This window comes from Abramis brama (genome assembly GCF_963993115.1).
Source record: "Abramis brama genome assembly, chromosome: 20".
Taxonomy (NCBI): Eukaryota; Metazoa; Chordata; class Actinopteri; order Cypriniformes; family Leuciscidae; genus Abramis; species Abramis brama.
This window is the reverse complement of record NC_139982.1, coordinates 23,154,081-23,172,655: the sequence shown is the minus strand read 5'-3', so window position 1 is coordinate 23,172,655 and position 18,575 is coordinate 23,154,081. Positions and strand designations below refer to the sequence as shown.

General features: G+C 37.7%; 2 protein-coding genes across 2 annotated transcripts; both read right to left on the bottom strand.

Annotated features, from left to right (window-relative positions):
* Positions 1 to 240: 240 nt before the first annotated feature.
* cyb5r2 (cytochrome b5 reductase 2) lies at positions 241 to 7,276 on the bottom strand. Its single transcript, XM_084095533.1, has 9 exons — positions 7,105 to 7,276; positions 4,438 to 4,596; positions 4,258 to 4,330; positions 4,046 to 4,152; positions 3,822 to 3,951; positions 3,419 to 3,502; positions 3,214 to 3,299; positions 1,849 to 1,948; positions 241 to 1,751 (listed from the first exon to the last, which is right to left on the bottom strand). The coding sequence occupies exons 1-9, from the start codon at positions 7,117 to 7,119 to the stop codon at positions 1,579 to 1,581; spliced, it is 927 nt and encodes a 308-aa protein (XP_083951659.1). The 5' UTR covers positions 7,120 to 7,276; the 3' UTR covers positions 241 to 1,578.
* Positions 7,277 to 7,327: 51 nt separating this feature from the next.
* On the bottom strand, positions 7,328 to 18,071 carry LOC311071246 (ovochymase-2). Its single transcript, XM_084095532.1, has 17 exons — positions 17,979 to 18,071; positions 17,715 to 17,887; positions 17,539 to 17,634; positions 17,287 to 17,438; positions 16,933 to 17,128; positions 16,588 to 16,702; positions 16,374 to 16,507; positions 16,136 to 16,279; positions 14,362 to 14,492; positions 13,864 to 13,957; positions 12,906 to 13,037; positions 12,263 to 12,343; positions 11,868 to 12,051; positions 9,682 to 9,736; positions 9,358 to 9,538; positions 8,996 to 9,129; positions 7,328 to 7,897 (listed from the first exon to the last, which is right to left on the bottom strand). The coding sequence occupies exons 2-17, from the start codon at positions 17,794 to 17,796 to the stop codon at positions 7,730 to 7,732; spliced, it is 2,079 nt and encodes a 692-aa protein (XP_083951658.1). The 5' UTR covers positions 17,797 to 17,887; positions 17,979 to 18,071; the 3' UTR covers positions 7,328 to 7,729.
* Between the last annotated feature and the right edge of the window lie 504 nt (positions 18,072 to 18,575).

Below are 18,575 nucleotides of genomic sequence, written 5' to 3'. Positions count from 1 at the left end.
AAATGAATAGTTGAATAAAGTCATTTTTTGTTTGTTTGTTTTGCGCACAAAAAGTATTCTTGTCGCTTTATAAACTTAAGATTGAGCCACTGTAGTCACTTGGACTATATTAACGATGTCTTTAATAACTTTTCTGGGCCAGCAAGTTTCAATCCCTTAGAAGCCTATGGAGGAGTGAGACAGCTCTCAGATTTCATCAAAAATATCTTAATTTGTGTTCTGAAGATGAACAAAGGATTTACGGGGTTGGAACAACATGAGGGTGAGTAATTACTGACAGAATTTTCATTTTTGGGTGAACTATCCCTTTGAAACTAGTGTCTGATGTCTATCCGCCTCCAGCAATACTTAACTGTTACTTGATGCAAAATGTGCAGAAATAAATATTTTTGCTGACAAGTTTTGTACTTTCTTTGCTGCTACCCCACATTTAAAATAAATTCACCCACATTGTTTTTTTTCTCTCTATCTACAGTATCTATTAAAGGGATAGTTCACCCAAAAATGAAAATTCTGCCATAATTTACTCACCCTCATGTTGTTCCAAATCTGAATGTGTTTCTTTCTTCTGTTGAACACAAAAGATATTTTGAAGAATGTTGGTAACCAGACAGTTGACTGTAGCCATTGACTTTCATAATAGGAAAAAAAAAATGGATGCCGCCAACTGTCTGGTTACCAACATTCTTCAAAACATCATCTTTTTTGATGGTTAAAATATTCGCTTTTGTGATGATTATAAAGTGTAATTAAAGGAAAGGTGATGTGACAGTGGTAGATGTGACACGCCTTTTTGGAGTGTGTTGCAGCTATCAAAATTAAAATTTGTTTATATTTGCAAAATATCACCCAAAATGAAACTTCTTAAATTACTCACCCTCATGTCGAGAATTCAAAATTCCCTAAATTCAGTCTGTTCATCATATAAAGCGATCAAGTCTCTTCAGAAAATTTGGACTAAACCACTCAATTCATATGGATTAGTGTTAATGTTTAGATCTCTTTATGAACTTTTTGAAGCGTCAAAGTGGTAGTTGCTTAGCTGTCTATGGAGGGACAGAAATCGCTCAGATTTCATTAAAAATATCTTTATTTGTGTTCCGAAGATGAAAGAAAGTCTTACGGGTTTGGAAAGACATAATGAGTCTGAGTAATGTAATGACAGAATTTTCATTTTTGGGTGAACTATCGCTTTAAGATGGTCATTGGAAACATTGAAAAACTTTTCTTTGTGCTTTTATCAGTTAAATAAAGGTTAAAGAGAATTAACAAATCACAGATTATTGATTTTATTGCATTTTACAAAACACCCCAACTTTTCTGGAAATGTACATATACCCTGTTTTAAAAATACTTTGATATTTATCCTTAAAAAAAAAGTTTTTCATTATTACTGGCCTGAATTGGACTTTTTTTCTAAGGTAATTTCCCACAAACAAAACCAAATGGGATTCAGCAAAAGATCTATTTTTAAACCTACATCTGGCATTGATTCGACATGTTTCACAAGCTGTAAACCATCTATTACAAATGATCACAGAATATGTTTGTGTAATACACTAATCAGTGGCAGAAGACTTAGTATGCAAAGGTGTTGTCAGTTTTGTAGCCCAGCTCGTCGAGGTTTGGCAGGCAGGCATACTGGATCATGGGGGGTGGACCGCACATCACGATGAGCACATCGTTGGCCGGAGGCGGGAGATGGTCTTTTATCATGGCAGCATCAACAAACCCTTTGCTGTACTTCCACCCTGTCACAAGAACAGAGAAAATCTTCACAGTCGTCTCTACTGTTGGGCAGTCAAATGATCTCTACGATTAGCATTCATCTAGATGTTTCTATTGTACCTTCAGAGGGCTTGTCCAGTGTGTACCACAGATTGAGTTTATCAGGGTGATTTCTATGAACTTCATCCAGCTCTTTACGTAACAATATGTCCTCCTCGGTCTGTGGGAGTGAAACACACTTTACAACACCGCTAACAAACATTAAATAAGGTTTACTTATGTTATGACAAATATATAAAGTGTTAACAAGGTGTACTTATGATATGACAAATATATAACGTGTTAACACTCCCTAGGAAAATATAATTTAAAATAAGACTTTAGAAATATCTGCAAAAATTCTGTTTATTTTTCTTGTTTTCAAGCTAAAATGTACGGAGACGTGGATAAATATATAAATATAATGTGTGTGTGTGTGAGGAGCAAGTTTTTAAAATTGAAAGTCAGGCTTCGCTGAAGCTAGAGCTGAGAAGGTATTACTGGCTTACGTTCGTTTATGGATCTCTTTGTTGAATAATTACTTATAATTAATATAGATGTGAGAGTAAATATGATTTCAGATAGATCTGATAGGCTACCCTTATTGAAGTTTGAAGAGAACATGATGTAAATTGAGAATTTTTCGTTTACGGACCAAAAGAAGAATGTCCCGCTGTAAAATTCAGTGGTAAGAAATAAATGTACTGATATCCTACTTTAAGTCAAATAATTTTTTTAATGTCCGAGTACATTTCATATTTGAAAAACCATTGTGTTGAAGTCATTTTTAGCTATTTGGTGCTGAAGAAATGTAAAATCTGGGTACCCCGTGAAATATAGAAAATCTTACATATTAATGGACAAATTTAATCTTATTTTTTAATAATTCAACAATAAATAAAAACAAGATTGTATTATACTATAGGCATGCATGCGTACATCTTCCATACCACTTTTACTATGGGTCGCAGGTGTGCTGGATGTTGGAGTAAAGAGGTTGTGGTAATGTTCTGGGAACTTTAGAATAACATTAGGGGAACATTAACGTAACGTTAGAATAACGTTCTACAAACCAAAAAGAAAAAACTCAGAAAGCTCTTGGATTTCATCAAAAATATCTTTATTTTGTGTTTCCGAAGATGAACGAAGGTCTTACGGGATTGGAACGACATGAGGGTGAGTAATTAATGACAGAATTTTAATATTTAGGTGAACTAACCCTTTAAGCTCGACGCCTTGACTACCTTTTGGAACTATTTTTTTTGGTGGAGAAAATATGGCTTATGTATGTCTGAAACTGTTTATCACTTAACTGAGGATGTTTAGATATTGTTTCTGGGAAGCAACACAAAAATACGAGGTCAAACGCAAACTGAGCTCCATTTACAGTAATATATTGCCTATTTGTTTTTTTAACTTGAGAATTCCATCATGAATGTGACTGACCTGGTTAGCAAATATAATGGAGCACTTGGTGTTGTCAGCAGGATCTGCGGTTATACTCCTGATCAGCTGCAGCATTGGAGTGACGCCTGAAAGAATGAACGTGACACCTTTAATTAATACATATTTAGATGAAATGTCTTGGCAGGAATTCCTGGAAACCTACTATAAATACATTGGAGCTCACTCAAAATATGTCCATCATTACCTGTTCCACCAGCAATCATGCCCACGTGTCTAAACTTCCGCACTTTAGGTTCAGATTTTTTATCAGGTCGAATAGCAAACTGCCCTGTAAATGTCAGTAAAGAAATATGTAGCATCTGAAGCATTTAAATATTTAAAAATGCATTGTGGATACAGGTCATGCATTTAGTAATCTTAAAACAATAAGACATCGCCCTCTAGTGGCTAAATGCATTGCATCGTACAAAAAACTGGTGTAGAAACATTGGAAATGATAGAACTAGGAAAACTGAAAATATAAATATACTGTATGTTAATTCAAAGTATTAATAAATAATGTAATAGAGTATAAATAATGCTAAAATAACAATGAATATGTGATTATTCATAAGTAATAATAAACTAAAAGGAGGATTTTTCCTTACCTTTTCCATTGTATACCAGTAATCCATTTGGACCCCTAAAGTCAATGGTGTCTCCAATCTTCATATCATTCAAATACTGAGACATCTTGCCTCCATCAGGATAGTTTTTATGAGTATTTTTATAGTAGACCTTATGTGAGATATTGAAGAAAGGGATTTTTATGAAGCCCACTATAAAACATAACCAGTCATGATTTGCAACTACGAAATGTATTGCATCACACCTTTACAACTAGATCAACGTATCCCTGGTCTTCATCGCTGGACACTGGTGTGTACGCACGAATAACCAGATTCCCATTCACCTTTGCAGACAGGTAAACATGCTGACCTGTGACACAGAATACAAGATCCATCTTAGAAAACGAGTGAAACTCAGGTGATATTGGGTCAGGTGATTCTGCTGATGTGATAAAGGTGTAGTGAAATGCCCTACCAATAGGGAGACCAAGAACGTGAGACGAGGATGGAAGACCAAACCGGAATTTTTTAGTGTCATGAGTGATCTCCTGTTGCAAACCAAATACAAGTAGTGCAATTGGGCTGCAACAATATTCTTATTTTTTCTTTTGCAGTAAAAAACATATTTAAAGTACACATTTAAATTCTGACTGACCTCCTTCTCTATGAGTGGCAGTGAATATTTCAGATTAGGATCCTGCAAGGTTTTTGGAAACTTGCTTTGCTTTCGATCTCCATTGGAGCCTCTTGAGTTTAGGACGAGGAAGAGGACCGTGATCACCACTACAGATATCCCAATTAGCACAGGTACTGTCTGCAAAATACACATTAAACACGTTATTGGCACAATTGGTTTATGGTTGAAATGAGTTTTGTAGGCAAATATAAATTATAATTTAATAAAAATATAGGTAAATGAAATGTATATAGTAAAAATATAAATGTATGTGTAAATTATAAATATAAATTAAATGTTTAATTAAATATTGTAATTAATATCTTATATTAAAATTTAACCCTTTCATGCATGAATTATGATAACCTCAGTCAGGATTTTTTTTCCTATGTGTTTTTATTGCTCTTAGGGCATGAAAAACAAGAATTGATTTTTATTTTTATTTTATTTTTAATTTTCAAAGAGATCTTCAGATGTCCACTTGAGTGGACAGCATGCGGTTATGGTTTAAACTGAAGATATACTGTATTAAATATAAGACAATAATCAAACAGATAAAGTATGTGAATTTAACAAACTAATCAATGCAATTATATCAAATCATGTGAAAACTATAAAATATATACAAAAAATATAAATGCGAAATATTGCAAAGGCTTCATACAACTTCATACAAGTTGCTAATATCGCGTATCTTTGATATCAGAACATGAGGACGTGATTCCATCAGAAATTTCTACAGTCTGTCAAGGTACAACTGTGGACACCACTCAGATGCTCTCTCCAGTGCACCAGAGTATGGAGATTTACCCTTATTAGCTGATAATTCTGATTATGTTCAAGATGGACATGCACATTTCTATCATAGCCCTCCTCTGAGAAAACCTAGCGATACGTTTTTTCAATCTCATCTGAAATGATCAGTGTTGGGGGTAACGCATTACAAGTAACATGCATAACACATTCAGATTACTTTTTTGATGTTACAAGTAAAGTAATGTGTTACAAGTAACATGCATTACCTAATCAGATTACTTTTTGATCTAACAAGTAATTAACTACAAGTAATGTGCATTACATAATCAGATTACTTTTTGATGTAACGAGTAAAGAAGCGCATTACAAGTAACATGCATTACGTAATCAGATTACTTTTTGATGTTATGAGTAAAGAAAGCATTACAAGTAACATGCATTACGTAATCAGATTACTTTTTGATGTAACGAGTAAAGAAGCGCATTACAAGTAACATGCATTACGTAATCAGATTACTTTTTGATGTTATGAGTAAAGAAAGCATTACAAGTAACATGCATTACGTAATCAGATTACTTTTTGATGTTATGAGTAAAGAAAGCATTACAAGTAACATGCATTACGTAATCAGATTACTTTTTGATGTTATGAGTAAAGAAAGCATTACAAGTAACATGCATTACGAAATCAGATTACTTTTTGATCTAACAAATAAAGTAATGCATTACAAGTGTCATACATTATGTAATCACATGACTTTTTTCGATGTCAATGAAAATTACATTCTAATAATACAAATACATTTATTTACAGTAAAAAAGTCACTGCAGATTAAGTTTTTAAGTTTTAAGTTTCAAAAACAATATTCACATTATAATTATGAATTGTAGCTGAAATATAGCAATTGATGTATGACGTCCACTACAGTGGACATGTGATTAATCAGAGTTTTCTCTCAATCTAAAATCAAAACTTGGAAAATTTTACTGTGATATGACTCATTAGATATTGCTTGATGCTGCAATATTTTTTTTACCTATAAGAGTCTCATAGGATAGAAGGAATGGGTGGATATTCCGGAGCAACTTGGCATGTCTGACTGACCCTTGGCCATCTTGGTTTGGAGGGGGAAAAAATCGAAACACAAAGGCTTGCCACTTGGTTGCAATTTATAGGATGATGCACCAGGGTCCAATGAAGAGGCAGATGTGCAACTTTGCCATAAAAACCCGTGCAAATTCAAGAAAATGCTTTTTTAATAGCTGTCCACTGTAGTGACCACTATGCGTGAAAGGGTTAAAGTTTTTTATGCAGGATATGGACTGGATGGTGTTTAACTTATTATTTAAATATTTAATTTAACAGAATTCATCCTAATTTAACAAATTCAACATGTCGACACTACATAACCACCACACTTGCATTGTTTTAATGACTTCACTGTTATTCTACATTCTAAATAGTTTTGTACACAAATATAAAATGTATTTTTTATAAAAAATGTAAGTATTATTAAGTATATGATATAATACTATTAAGTTCATTTGTACAACTTTATTATTTAACAACTTGCTTTTTTTGATAACTATAATTCTAAAATGTGAAAAGCGGTCTAGTAATAATAATAGAGTAGGTGCGTCTAAACATTTGATAATAAACAGAGCAACTAACTCTAAACTATTGGCATATTGTGCTACATTCAACATTGATTTGATAACCTGCATATCACCTTCTTTCCACTGCTGTAATTCTAACCAGAATAAAATCAACAGATAAGCGTGAAACTGACATGGAGGACAAGCAAGGTGTTAATTGCTTTTTGCAAGGCAGAGTGAGGAAGAAAGCATGGAATATAAGAATGTAAAGGGGGGGGGGGGGGGGATACTCACTAGAACTTGATCCATGCTGCAGTCTTATTCCTGTAATGTACTGTATCAGTTAATATGGTCAGGGTTCACTGTATGTGAGGTAAAAGTTGTTCATGGTTCATCTCTTTCCTGTGTTCCAACCTTTGCACCAAGGCAGTTAATGAAATGCAGCCAACAGGCGTAGGCCCCTCAGTGGTCTCAGCCAATAGGAATAGAATATTTAAATGAGCAGAGCGTTGCCTATGGTTCTTCGTGTGTGTCTGTGAATGGTGTGGGATCACCCCACTGCCTGATATCACATTCAGCGGGATGGGTCAAGGAATCTCCTCAAGTACAGCACATTAGGCCAAGGCGGTTAGAGTAATAATGACATTTTTGAAGCTTTCAAATATTTATATTCAAGTTAGCCAAGGTTGTCTAAACAATTTAATGTCCCCCTGTAGTCAACTTTTTTTTTTTATTCCTTAAAACTAATCTTTGATCATCAAAATGACATATTTAAACATTTAAACAAAATTCTTCATGCCTTAAATTTGCTTGAATATAACTCCACAGTCCACACCCTTGCCTCTACACCCTTGAGTAGCCTACTTCAGAACAAAATAATTCACAAAAATATACTGAATTCTGCTAATTCAGGGTTTTTTCACTCAGTGTCCAAATGCTTTGAGATCCAGTTCATGACGGCTGGTACTGAAGAATATACTGCAGGCTTCTGGATCCCACCACAAGGTTCTCCCCAACTCTTCACTCCCATCAGAACAACCCCAGATGTGTTTGTCTGACAGACGAGAGGTCCACCGTTCCAATGAGTCTGTGAAAAGTTCAGAAATTGACTAGCAAAACAGATACTACCAGTTTTTTGTCTGGTCTCTGAAATGTGCATTTCCAGGTGAAAATTTGCTGCATCAAGTGACATAGTTCTCCCCCAAAAAATCATTCATACAATGGTCACCAAAACTGTTCGGCTACCAACATTCTTCAAAATATCTTCATATGGACTAAGCTTTGTCACTATATGCCTGACATTCTGCCTAACATCTTTTATTGTTATAAAGAAAGTCATAGGTTGCAACCAAAATAACATACTCTTTAGGTAATTCTTTTGAATAAGTAATTACTTTGCAACAGTTAAAAAAAGTATGTTCTAGGCTATATATACAGTATGTGTGTATGCACATGTTGTCATTGTTACGTCGGCTGTGTTTGAAAGCGCCCCCTACACTCATTCATATATATATGTGTGTGTGTGTGTGTGTGTGTGTGTGTGTGTGGATTAAGCTGCGGGCACCATCTTCTGGCGAGACGCGGGAATTCATTTGGCGCGACCGTCACAGTGAATTATGGGTATTCTCTAGCCGTCGAGTGCACACTTTGTTGTACACTCCTTATTGCAGTGCATTGTGGGATTGAATGAGTGCACTCAATAACGTCCACTGTGGTTTCGGACACCACTACAAATGGCTGTCCCCTCAAATAGTGCCCTATTTAAGGGTATATGGGGTGATTTCGGACACAGCGAGCTGTCGCTTCTCTGCCATTCACAACTCCTCTCCCATGGCCTCATGGGATAGCAAAGTGTACATTGGATGCACACTTCAGAATCTCACTGGAATAGTAATTCAGGTACTTTGCTGCTACAGCTTAATGAATAGCCTACTGTGAATTAGTACATACTATTTTTTTCACATACAGTTTTTCGCCTACTATATAGTAGGGAAGTATGCATATAAAGATGCAGCCACAGTCTCGATCACCACAAGCACACATCTAGTGGTTTTGGGCAGAGCTCATTTAAGAGTCATTACTGAATTTACCCACTAGAGGTCAGTATTTCTTCAATTGCATTCCCTACTAGTAAACAGCAAGTGTTCAGTGTAGTTCACAGTAGGCCTACAGCTCCAGTCCTCACCATGCATGATTCTCCACTGCTCAGTCCAGCACATAACAAAGTAGGTGACAATCTAGTTCCATGTTGTTGTTCACACACCGCTCGTTCCAGCACAGATATTTTTAGCCATACAGGTCTGTGCTGTCCATGTCCTGCTAAAAAGAGTGCATAACATTCACCTAAAGATCCACAGAGAGCACAATGTGCAACAGAGAAAATTATATTGTTCAGGTGACATTCAAGTTCAGAAAGTTCAACACTAGGTCAACAAGTTTTCGTGAAATGTCATGTTTGCTTATAATGCACACACACATATCAAAATCCTCCAGACTATTGTGTAACCATCACAGCGGTCAACTCGTGAAGGCAGAAGGGTGACGTACACATTTGGCTGGTCCAGCAGCGGAGGGAGGGGGAGATGTCCTGTCCAGCAGAAGGTAGACAGACAGGCTGCGTGCTTTCACTGAGATTTATCGGAGAGCTCAACTGAAGCAAAGCCACATTAAATTCGAGAGAGGATGGGTTGTAATAAGGGTTTACGTGTACTCTGATCACATCACGGGTCTGAAAAGAGATCTCATTTACTAAGGGGGATTTTCAATTTTTGGGTGAACTGTCTCTTTAAAGACACAAAAACAACATTAGTTCCTGGAACAACATTCCTGCCAAATTTCTGTTGGTGGGATGTTGATTTAGTTACTTCTCACCTGTTTCTTTAAGCCTTCTGTCGTCACTGATAAAATTCTTAGAAGTCTTTCTTCCCTACAAAGAAATCAACATAAAAAGTACTTTTAGTATAGTGCCTTCAATAAAAAGTACTATACTGTGTATTCATAAGTTAATGTCTTTTTCAAAGTTAATACATGTGCATGGCTCTAGAAATTAAGGAGCCCCTAAAGGTGTCACATTTACCCTTGCTCTGCAAAAAAAACAGGCGAAATCCAGTTATTAAAGGAACACTCCACCATTTTTTCATATTAAACTATGTTATTCCCTTAACTAAGACGAGTTGATACATATCTCTCTCGTCTCAGTGCGTACACTCAATCGCTCTAGTGCGCGGCGACACTTTGATAGCACTTAGCTTAGCCCAGTTCATTCATTAGGGACCAAACAGAGATGAAGTTAGAAGTGACCAAACACCTCCACGTTTTCCCTGTTTAAAGGGGTGGTTGATTATGATTTCACTTTTCTAACTTTAGTTAGTGTGTAATGTTGCTGTTTGAGCATAAACAACATCTGCAAAGTTACAACGCTCAAAGTTCAAAGCAAAGGAAGATATTTGCTTTTAAAGAAAAGGACTACAACAAATGGCTGGTTGGGACTACACGACATTCCTCCCGGGTTAGTGACATCACTAACCCTAGAATTTACATAAACCCCGCCCCCGGGAACACACAGTCCATGTTGAGAAGAGGAAAAGTTGTTGTATAAGAGTACATTTGTGAGTCAGCTCAAACTTTAGCATCCATCTTTTCACATGCAATAGAAAGTCACTCTGTGTGCATCTCACAACAGTTCCTATATGAGCGATTTATAGATTTATCATGACAGAATATCTTAATTGAAGATAGTTAACTCCACATCAGCAACATAAATTCATCAACTAACCATTCAGAGACGTCCTGTTGCATTCTACATGTTGTCACTTCTTCTTGAGTCTCTCCATTTTTGTCTGACTCCGTTTTAACATTAAAGGCAGAACAGTTTCTGTCATTTTAGTGTGTCTGCGTGAGGTAATAGCAGCTGCTAACACACACGAGCTCTTGAAACCCCGCCCTCTGCAGCAGCTCATTTGCATTTAAAGGGCCAGGCACAAAACGGTGCGTTTTTGCAAACCCTCAAAAAGTGACAACTTTAACTTGCTATATAAAAATATCTGTGGGGTATTTTGCGCTAAAACTTCACACACACACTCTGGGGACAGCATAGATATATTTTACATCTTGTGAAAAGGGCATTATACCACCCCTTTAAATACAGTTACACGAGTAGTTACACAACCAAGTATGGTGACACAAAATAAAACGTGGCGCTTTTCTAAGCGGGTAAAAAGGATAACTATAATGTATGGCGGAATAGCACTTGGGACTCGGGAGCACTTCGACTCGGCGCAGTAAAAAGTCACGTTGGTTCTAATGACAGAAATGAGAGGGAGGGGATTTTTCAGGCGTGACTTTTTACTGCGCAGAGTCGAAGTGCTCCCGAGTCCCAAGTGCTATTCCGCCATACATTATAGTAAACTGTAGTATACTGGTAGTATACTGTAGTATACTATAGTGTACTATATACACTATAGTATACTGGGCTAAGCTAAGTGCTATCAAAGTGTCGCCGCGCGCCAGAGCGATTGAGTGCACGCACTGAGACGAGAGAGGTATGTATCAACTCGTCCTATAGTTTAATATGAAAAAACGGTGGAGTGTTCCTTTAAGAACGTACAAGATGTGGAGTTTCGCGTGAGGGCAATAAAGTTCCCCATGCAGATTTCGCTCAAGTTGGTCACCCCGAATTCGCAGCGCTGACCAACAGAAAGCTTCTTGGTTTGAAAGTGACTTCTGTGAGAGTGGTGATTCATACATCTCTACACAATAGTCAATGGACAATGAACCGGTTTTTGCCTGATATTTTGTGACCGCACCTTAAAGGGGCATGGTAATGATAAAAAAAATAATAATAAGAAGAAGAAGAAGATGAGAGGAAAACTTATTATTCAATGTTTTTGCACTCTCCAAGAAAGAAACGTTCCCCGAGAAACGTTGTGCAAAAGTTTTGTAGAACGCAAATGTTTTATGCAAATATCATATATTTTCCGCCTATCCCGTTTTTTTCATCACCATGTCCCCTTAGGGGCTCCATTAGATACAACACTTCTGGCATGTTGGCTGCTCACAGGTCATAGACACAGTGTGCATCAGTAATGATCCACTGTGACTGGATGATCGCCCCGCTGCAGTCATGGCCTGCACCCAGACCTATGCTGACGTGCCACAGCCATGGCAGTTTCCCATCATCCTCTTCTCTCCTCAGGGCGTCCATTCCAGAGCCAGCAAAGATATCAGGCATTCCACACGGAGCTGAGAAGTCAGTGGAAGGCAAGCATGAATCCTTTATGTAAAACCAAATACACCCACACAATCTGTTCAGAGATAAATTCTCATTTGTGACTCTGAATAAGTGTATATTCCCTTATTTTACACTTTTTTTGGCTCCGGCTGGATTCCACACATTCTAAAGGCCCTCTGAGACAAAGAGCCTATTTTAAAGTGGAGAACACAAAGAACAAACCAGCCTGCAAATGTGGCGAGAGAACTCTGCTGTCATAATCTGCTTCCTCCCCCTGATCTTGATATTCTGTCTTTTGGAGATCTGTGAGGAAATGTAATATTCAAGGCCTTATCATTTTTGTCATCATTTTACACAGCATAAGTCTGTGGTTACTGACTCTGTGGTGTCAAAGAAAGGCTTGGTAAGTTGAGATGTATAAACAGTATTCATTGTGCCTTCGTTGTATCATGTACTAAATATTAAATACATGTACTATATTATATACATATAATTATATTATCAACAATCAATAGAAAACCTAAATTGATACATGAATTTGAGATTTTTTTTTTAAATCTTACATTTGATGTTTATATACAAATATATACATATATACAAATAGCCCTACATAATGTTTATCATATGTCTTATATAATAGCCTTATATATAATATAATAAACTTTCTGTATAAATGCATGTATAGATTGCAAAACAATTAAAATTTACTGTTGACCTTTTGAGGTAGTATAAATAGTAGTTAGTTAGCTAGTGTGTTTATACTGTGGCAAACTATTTGCACATGTGAGTCACATGTAAGTCAGGTTTGGTTGTGTGACATTTAAACACCTGCAGTGAGCATTTCTTTGCTAATGTTGACCCTCACCTTTTTTGCTGATAAAAGAAAGGGTGGCGATGAAGCCGCGGGCAGAGATGGTGTTGTCTGTGCTGAACTGCAGAAGCATTATGGAACCGTAGCTGAGAACAGCCGGAGGAACGCTCCTGCCACATACAACCACTTAAAACACAAACATTATAATAGCAGAGCATTTGAAAACTACATTTCCCATAATGCCGCAGTGCAAAATGTTCATGTGTAACTGATAACAGTGTGACACTGTAACACACACACAGTGCATGTAACATTAAACTGTGAACTCTAATGTTTACATTATTAAAGATGAAATAAAACAGATTAGTTTTCTTTTCAAATATACACTGTCGTTCAAAAGTTTGGGTAGAGTATTTTTTTGAAAGACATTAATACTTTCAAGTGTCAGTAAATACATTTTTTATGTTTTTAAAGTTTTCTATTCTAAATGCTTTCTTTTCATTAAAGAACCCCCCCCCCTCCCCCCCCCCCAAAAAAATCACAGTTTCCTCAGAAATATTAAACTTTTTTCAACATTGATAATAGTAATACACTTTAGTTTAGGGTCCAGTATTAACTATTATCTATTACTTTCGCCTCAATAAACTCCTAATTACTGCTTATTAATAGTTAGTGAGGAAGTTGTTAAGTTTAGGTAGGATTAAGGGAATATGGTCATCCAGAATAAGGCATTAATATGTGCTTTATAAGTACTAATAAACAGCCAATATCCTATAGTAATATGCATGTGAATAAGCAATTTAATAGTGAGAATTAAACCCTATAGTGTTACCAGAAATGTAGTATATTCAAATAGAAAAATTCATAATATTACTGTTTTAGTGTATTTTTAATTAAATGAATAGAGCCTTAGTGAGCAATAAAAAGTACGGACGGTAAACGTTTGAACGGTAGTGTATAGTTCTGTTTCAAGATCAAATACTTCAATTGTAATCATCTTTTTGCACTTTACCTATTTCATCCTTGCCATCAATGTCTCCAAACACTGTGAGTGAATCATATTGGCAGTTTTCGGACTCCTCAAGGTCAAAGTCATCAAAGTCAAGCTTTAAGGCACATAGTAAAGTTACTCCATTGCAATTAGCATGTTAGCATATAGCAAACAGAGTGAGATGATCATGAACACAGAATGGCCCAGTCAGGTGTTTCTGGCACTGTAGATGCCTAAAATCATTCAGGACAACAAAAGTTATGAAAGGTTCTTAATTTGAAACAATCTGCAGCATTTTTAAACAGCAGGTAACAACCAGCGATACATGACTGCTGTTACGTCACAACGTCGCTCTTTGCCGTCTAATTGAGTATCACATTCTCTTTTGCAGTGAAACTGATCAGAGCCTCCAATCTCACTGCATGCATGCATTCATGACCGGACAGAGAGGTCATGACTGTACAGAGGGTACACCAGGTGCTGACTGGGCCAACAATAGGGCTACAGGGTTGTTTTTACCTTGACTATGTGGCCTTCTGGGGCATAGATGACCCAGTGGCAAAGGCTGTTGTTCCTGTAGGCATTCGGGTAGGCGGGGCTCCACACAGCCACCTTGGGCTCTAACAGCACCACTGTTCCACATTCAGCTCCTGCACAAACACAAAAGGAGAAACTGGTGGAATGGAGCCCAGCCAATGGCGTTGCAGCATGGTGTCACATTTCTGTCTGGCAAGGGTCATACTGACGGTAGCAGGGTGGTGATTTGAACCTAGCTCTTACCTTCTCTGAACTTACCACTGGTAGATGGTCCCCTGGCAGACATGTACAGTAACTATAGTAACGGTCCTATTGAGATAAGCCCTCTGCTCTCTGAGGAGCCTATCTGAGCGGCTGCAGTGTGAAAACAGAATTCTACTGGGGAACGTTAGCTTGCCTCTCAACCTGACTGGGGAAATTAACACACTTTGCAGACCAGGTGATGAAACTGACAGATCATTTGGGCACAACCTGTGCTGCTAAGGAAAGCACAATGGACTACTTCCGCGTTCTAGTTAGTACATAATGGGAGTTTCCGGTTAGAGCGTTCAGCGCACCTACATACAGAATGCAGATTATCACATGTTATATGGCTGTGAATTGATTAAAATAATGAATAATGGTCTCTGTATTAATTATCTTGAGCCTGATGAAATGTTCCTATAAATATAGTTTCTTTCCAACTCTACATTCTGAATAATAAATAGGCTAAATATATTTATCCACTAAGCTGCAGCAGTCCTATGCTCGTCTTCCCATTAACAGTTTTTTTTCTCTTTCTGACATCTCATACCTGTTGGGTTTACATTTTTTAATTAAATTGACTATAAAAAGGATTGCTTGTGTGTGTTGGTGTTTATTCCAGTCTTTTAAAATAGTTGAATTAATGAATGGTGCCTGTAACTATGTTAAATAGGCTAGGCTATTTAATCAATAATGTACACAGCCAGAATGACAGTCAACTACTTTGAATATTATAGCATTTTGGGCATAAACATGTAAATAGTGAAAAGATTGACATTGAAAAATGACACAGAATGATTAAAATATTTAATCCAAATAAATAGATGTTCGTGGTTCGCACTGATGTTATTCATTTGTTCTCACACACTTCTTCAGCGTCGCAGTCACTGGTTTAGACGAACACTGACACCCTGTGGTGAAATAACGGCGTATTTTTAACACCCGCTGCTTTCTCAAATCGCCTTGGGTTGGATTAAAACTTCATGTTCGGATAAATTTGGAAAATTCTGCACACAGTAAACATCAGAATATCCCTTCTCCTGTCAATAAAAATTGCCACATTTTTAAATCTTATTGCGGACACTCATTTTAGGTGGCGTTTGTACCACAGTACATTGAAAGTAAACATAACCGGAAATAAGTGAGACGTACTATTTCCAAACGGAAGTGCGTCAGGAAGCTCAGTGCAAGTGGTCCATTAGGGTGAAACATTTTTTTTAATAACAGAACTGTGGAAACATTAGTATAAATGAGACAATGCTCAAAAACAACATCATCAGGCATGTGCAAGCAAGCATGCTAATCAAGCACACAGTATGCAAGCAAGCATGCTATTCCAAGCATCCATGCAATGTGATTGGGAAGGGCTACAATTGCACAACTCATTCTGAATTCGACCGTCACCAAACAGGCTTGTGCATACAGATTTCTTCAAACATTGTTTTGTCCCTTTCAAGAAGCTTTGTTGACTTTTTTTAGAGCAGGAGAAACCAGTCGGACAGATTAAACTCACCAAAACTGAAGTCCTCGCCAACACCACTGGTCTGGATGGCAAATCCTGCACCTGTGCTGCTTACATCTGATACAAACTGTACTGTGACACTATGGGAACCACCAATAAGAATTGGAGAGGGTGGTTGACTGCCACAGAACCGCCCTGGTAAGAAAGGTCACACGGTGAAATATGCAACCACTTGCAAAAAGTAAAAGAACAGCAAAGTCATAATTTCTGTTAATGTTTCCTCCGTCACCTATTCGCCTGTCTTCATCCACGTACACAGTCAGATGATCACTTTGGCACTGTGTGTCATTCTCCAGGTCAAACTCCAAGAACTTCAGAAGAATACGTTCACCAATGGCAACTCGAATGGACCACAAACACATTCTGCACCAAAAAAATTAAAACATAAGTTGCTGTGAAAGTTTTTGCAGTTTTTGCCTTTTGGTTGCAAATATGTAACTCACTCATTGTGGTTGTAGCTTTGCCCTGAAAGAGCTGGATTTTTGATAATGCCTTCATTTCCAGGTACAACTCCATCAGGTACACTGCACAGGGACCTTTCCACACCTACACTGAGTTCTGTAAGCAAGTAGTCATTTATTTAAAGATTTGATTTATTCGACTTACTTATTGAAACTTGGTATTAGCCAGCCCACATTGTATAGCGGCCCACCGGGAAAACTCCAGGTGCTCCAGATGGCCAGTCCACCCTTGGTAAGGTGTCTTGCTTGAGAGCAAATTGATCAGCTCTTGCTGAACCTACATTGTTTCAGTTACTAGCCTAGGACCAACTCGACAACAATACCCACCTTTCCTAAGATTTGACTTGATCCATGACAGAAACATTAAGACATCAGTGAATACTCCAGGTGAGCCTCTTTTGGATGATGGTTTGATATTGTTGTCATTCCAGCTTCGGCCACAGCCCTTACCCCATGACGTGACCCCCACAGCCACCCAGCTTCCATCTTCTCTAGAGCAGAGGAGAGGACCCCCAGAATCCCCCTGGAGCAAAGGAGGGCAGATAGGAACTCAAAACAGAAAGTTGCAAGAGCTTAAACGCATCTCTGCTGATCTGAACCAGAGGAGTCCCATATAGGTGTAATATTCAGGACGTTAGAATCAATGTCATTGTTAGGGAGACAACTTTAGTGTCAACTTACTTGGCAGGCATCTCTCCGACCTCTCTCTGGGCCAGCACATAGGACTGTGAAGGTCTTCTGCTCAGGTCTAAGAGCTTGCAGGACATGTTTGCACTTGATTTGCTTTAACAGGTCCAGATGCACCTCTTGAAGAACCGATGGAAGTGGCCCTCCTAAAGAGAGGAGAACACTTTTTTTAATACCTTATAGTAATGAGATATTTGATATCTTTCTCCCAATTGTTATTTCAATGTTATTCAAGTGGCTTCTCACTCTCAGTAATACGACCCCATCCACCAACAACACACATGGTCTTGGGTGGAAACCTCTCACCAGGATGAGGCAGACAAACAGGTTTAATGAAATCATCTGTCAAGAAAACACACATATATTCATCTCTGATTCTATAGCTGATATATTGCATAAGTTAATCTCATAGAACAACTTGCCAAAGTGAATGCGCCCATTGATCTCAAGCAAAGCGATGTCGTAGCTCATGGGAGAGGTGCGTTGATATTTTTCATGGAACATTACAGTCTTTATGTGGAAGTTCTGCTCCCCTCTGTCAACTTTTCTTTGGTTGAATTCACCTGCTACAGCCTCAATATTGTGAAGGAAATCCCTAGGGCAAGCAGTTATATTCAAAAGTAGGTCATTTAAGTGTTGACAGGGTCAAAAGTTATGATTAGTCATGGGTGAATAAGTGGACCTACGCGGATACACTTGCAAAGCAGTGAGCAGCAGTCAAAAGCCAGTGGTCTGTCAAGATGGCTGCAGCGCAGAAATGCGATCCTCTGATCCTAAGAGACACCTGTAGATGATTGTGAAATAGATTTTTGCACACTGATATATCTACAGCATGCCTTTTGGAAATAAAATTAAAAGTATTGCACGATTTATCATGCGATTTGTTAAGAAACAGTTACGTGCCAGCCACGGATGGGAACCTCGTCTAGCCGCTGACCCTCCGACTATTCTCAAAGAACGGTCAAGTATGCCTCTTGACTTAGTAGATCCGCACTTTGCTTCTGCATATCAAGTGACAGAACAAAAGTTTGTCATTCATTTGTGGCTAGTTCACATACAACTGAATTAAACAGTTTCTTACCACTGAGAGGAACAGCATAGGTCATTTCGAGACAACCCAACAAGCTGAGAAAGCCAACAAAGGTCCTGTAGGATAATTCAGACATTCTGTGTCCTCTGCTGTCAAAGACTAAGATTGGGGTATTTATAAAGGTGATGGAGGGGTGGTCTTTTTGTGTGGTGGTTACTCATTAACTTTACACAGGAAACAGGCATGTTGAACA

Excerpts from the sequence above, each read along its gene's own strand:
- LOC311071246 (XM_084095532.1), bottom strand. The coding sequence starts at position 17,796 with ATGTTCCATGAAAAATATCAACGCACCTCTCCCATGAGCTACGACATC. Across the intron at positions 17,129-17,286 it reads GTCGGAGAGATGCCTGCCAA|GGGGATTCTGGGGGTCCTCT; the intron begins GTAAGTTGACAC and ends CCTTTGCTCCAG. Across the intron at positions 9,130-9,357 it reads CTGCTGGACCAGCCAAATGT|CAGGACATGGACAGCACAGA; the intron begins GTACGTCACCCT and ends CACTCTTTTTAG.
- cyb5r2 (XM_084095533.1), bottom strand. Across the intron at positions 4,331-4,437 it reads TGCCACTCATAGAGAAGGAG|GAGATCACTCATGACACTAA; the intron begins GTCAGTCAGAAT and ends GGTTTGCAACAG. Across the intron at positions 1,752-1,848 it reads ACTGGACAAGCCCTCTGAAG|GGTGGAAGTACAGCAAAGGG; the intron begins GTACAATAGAAA and ends TTCTTGTGACAG.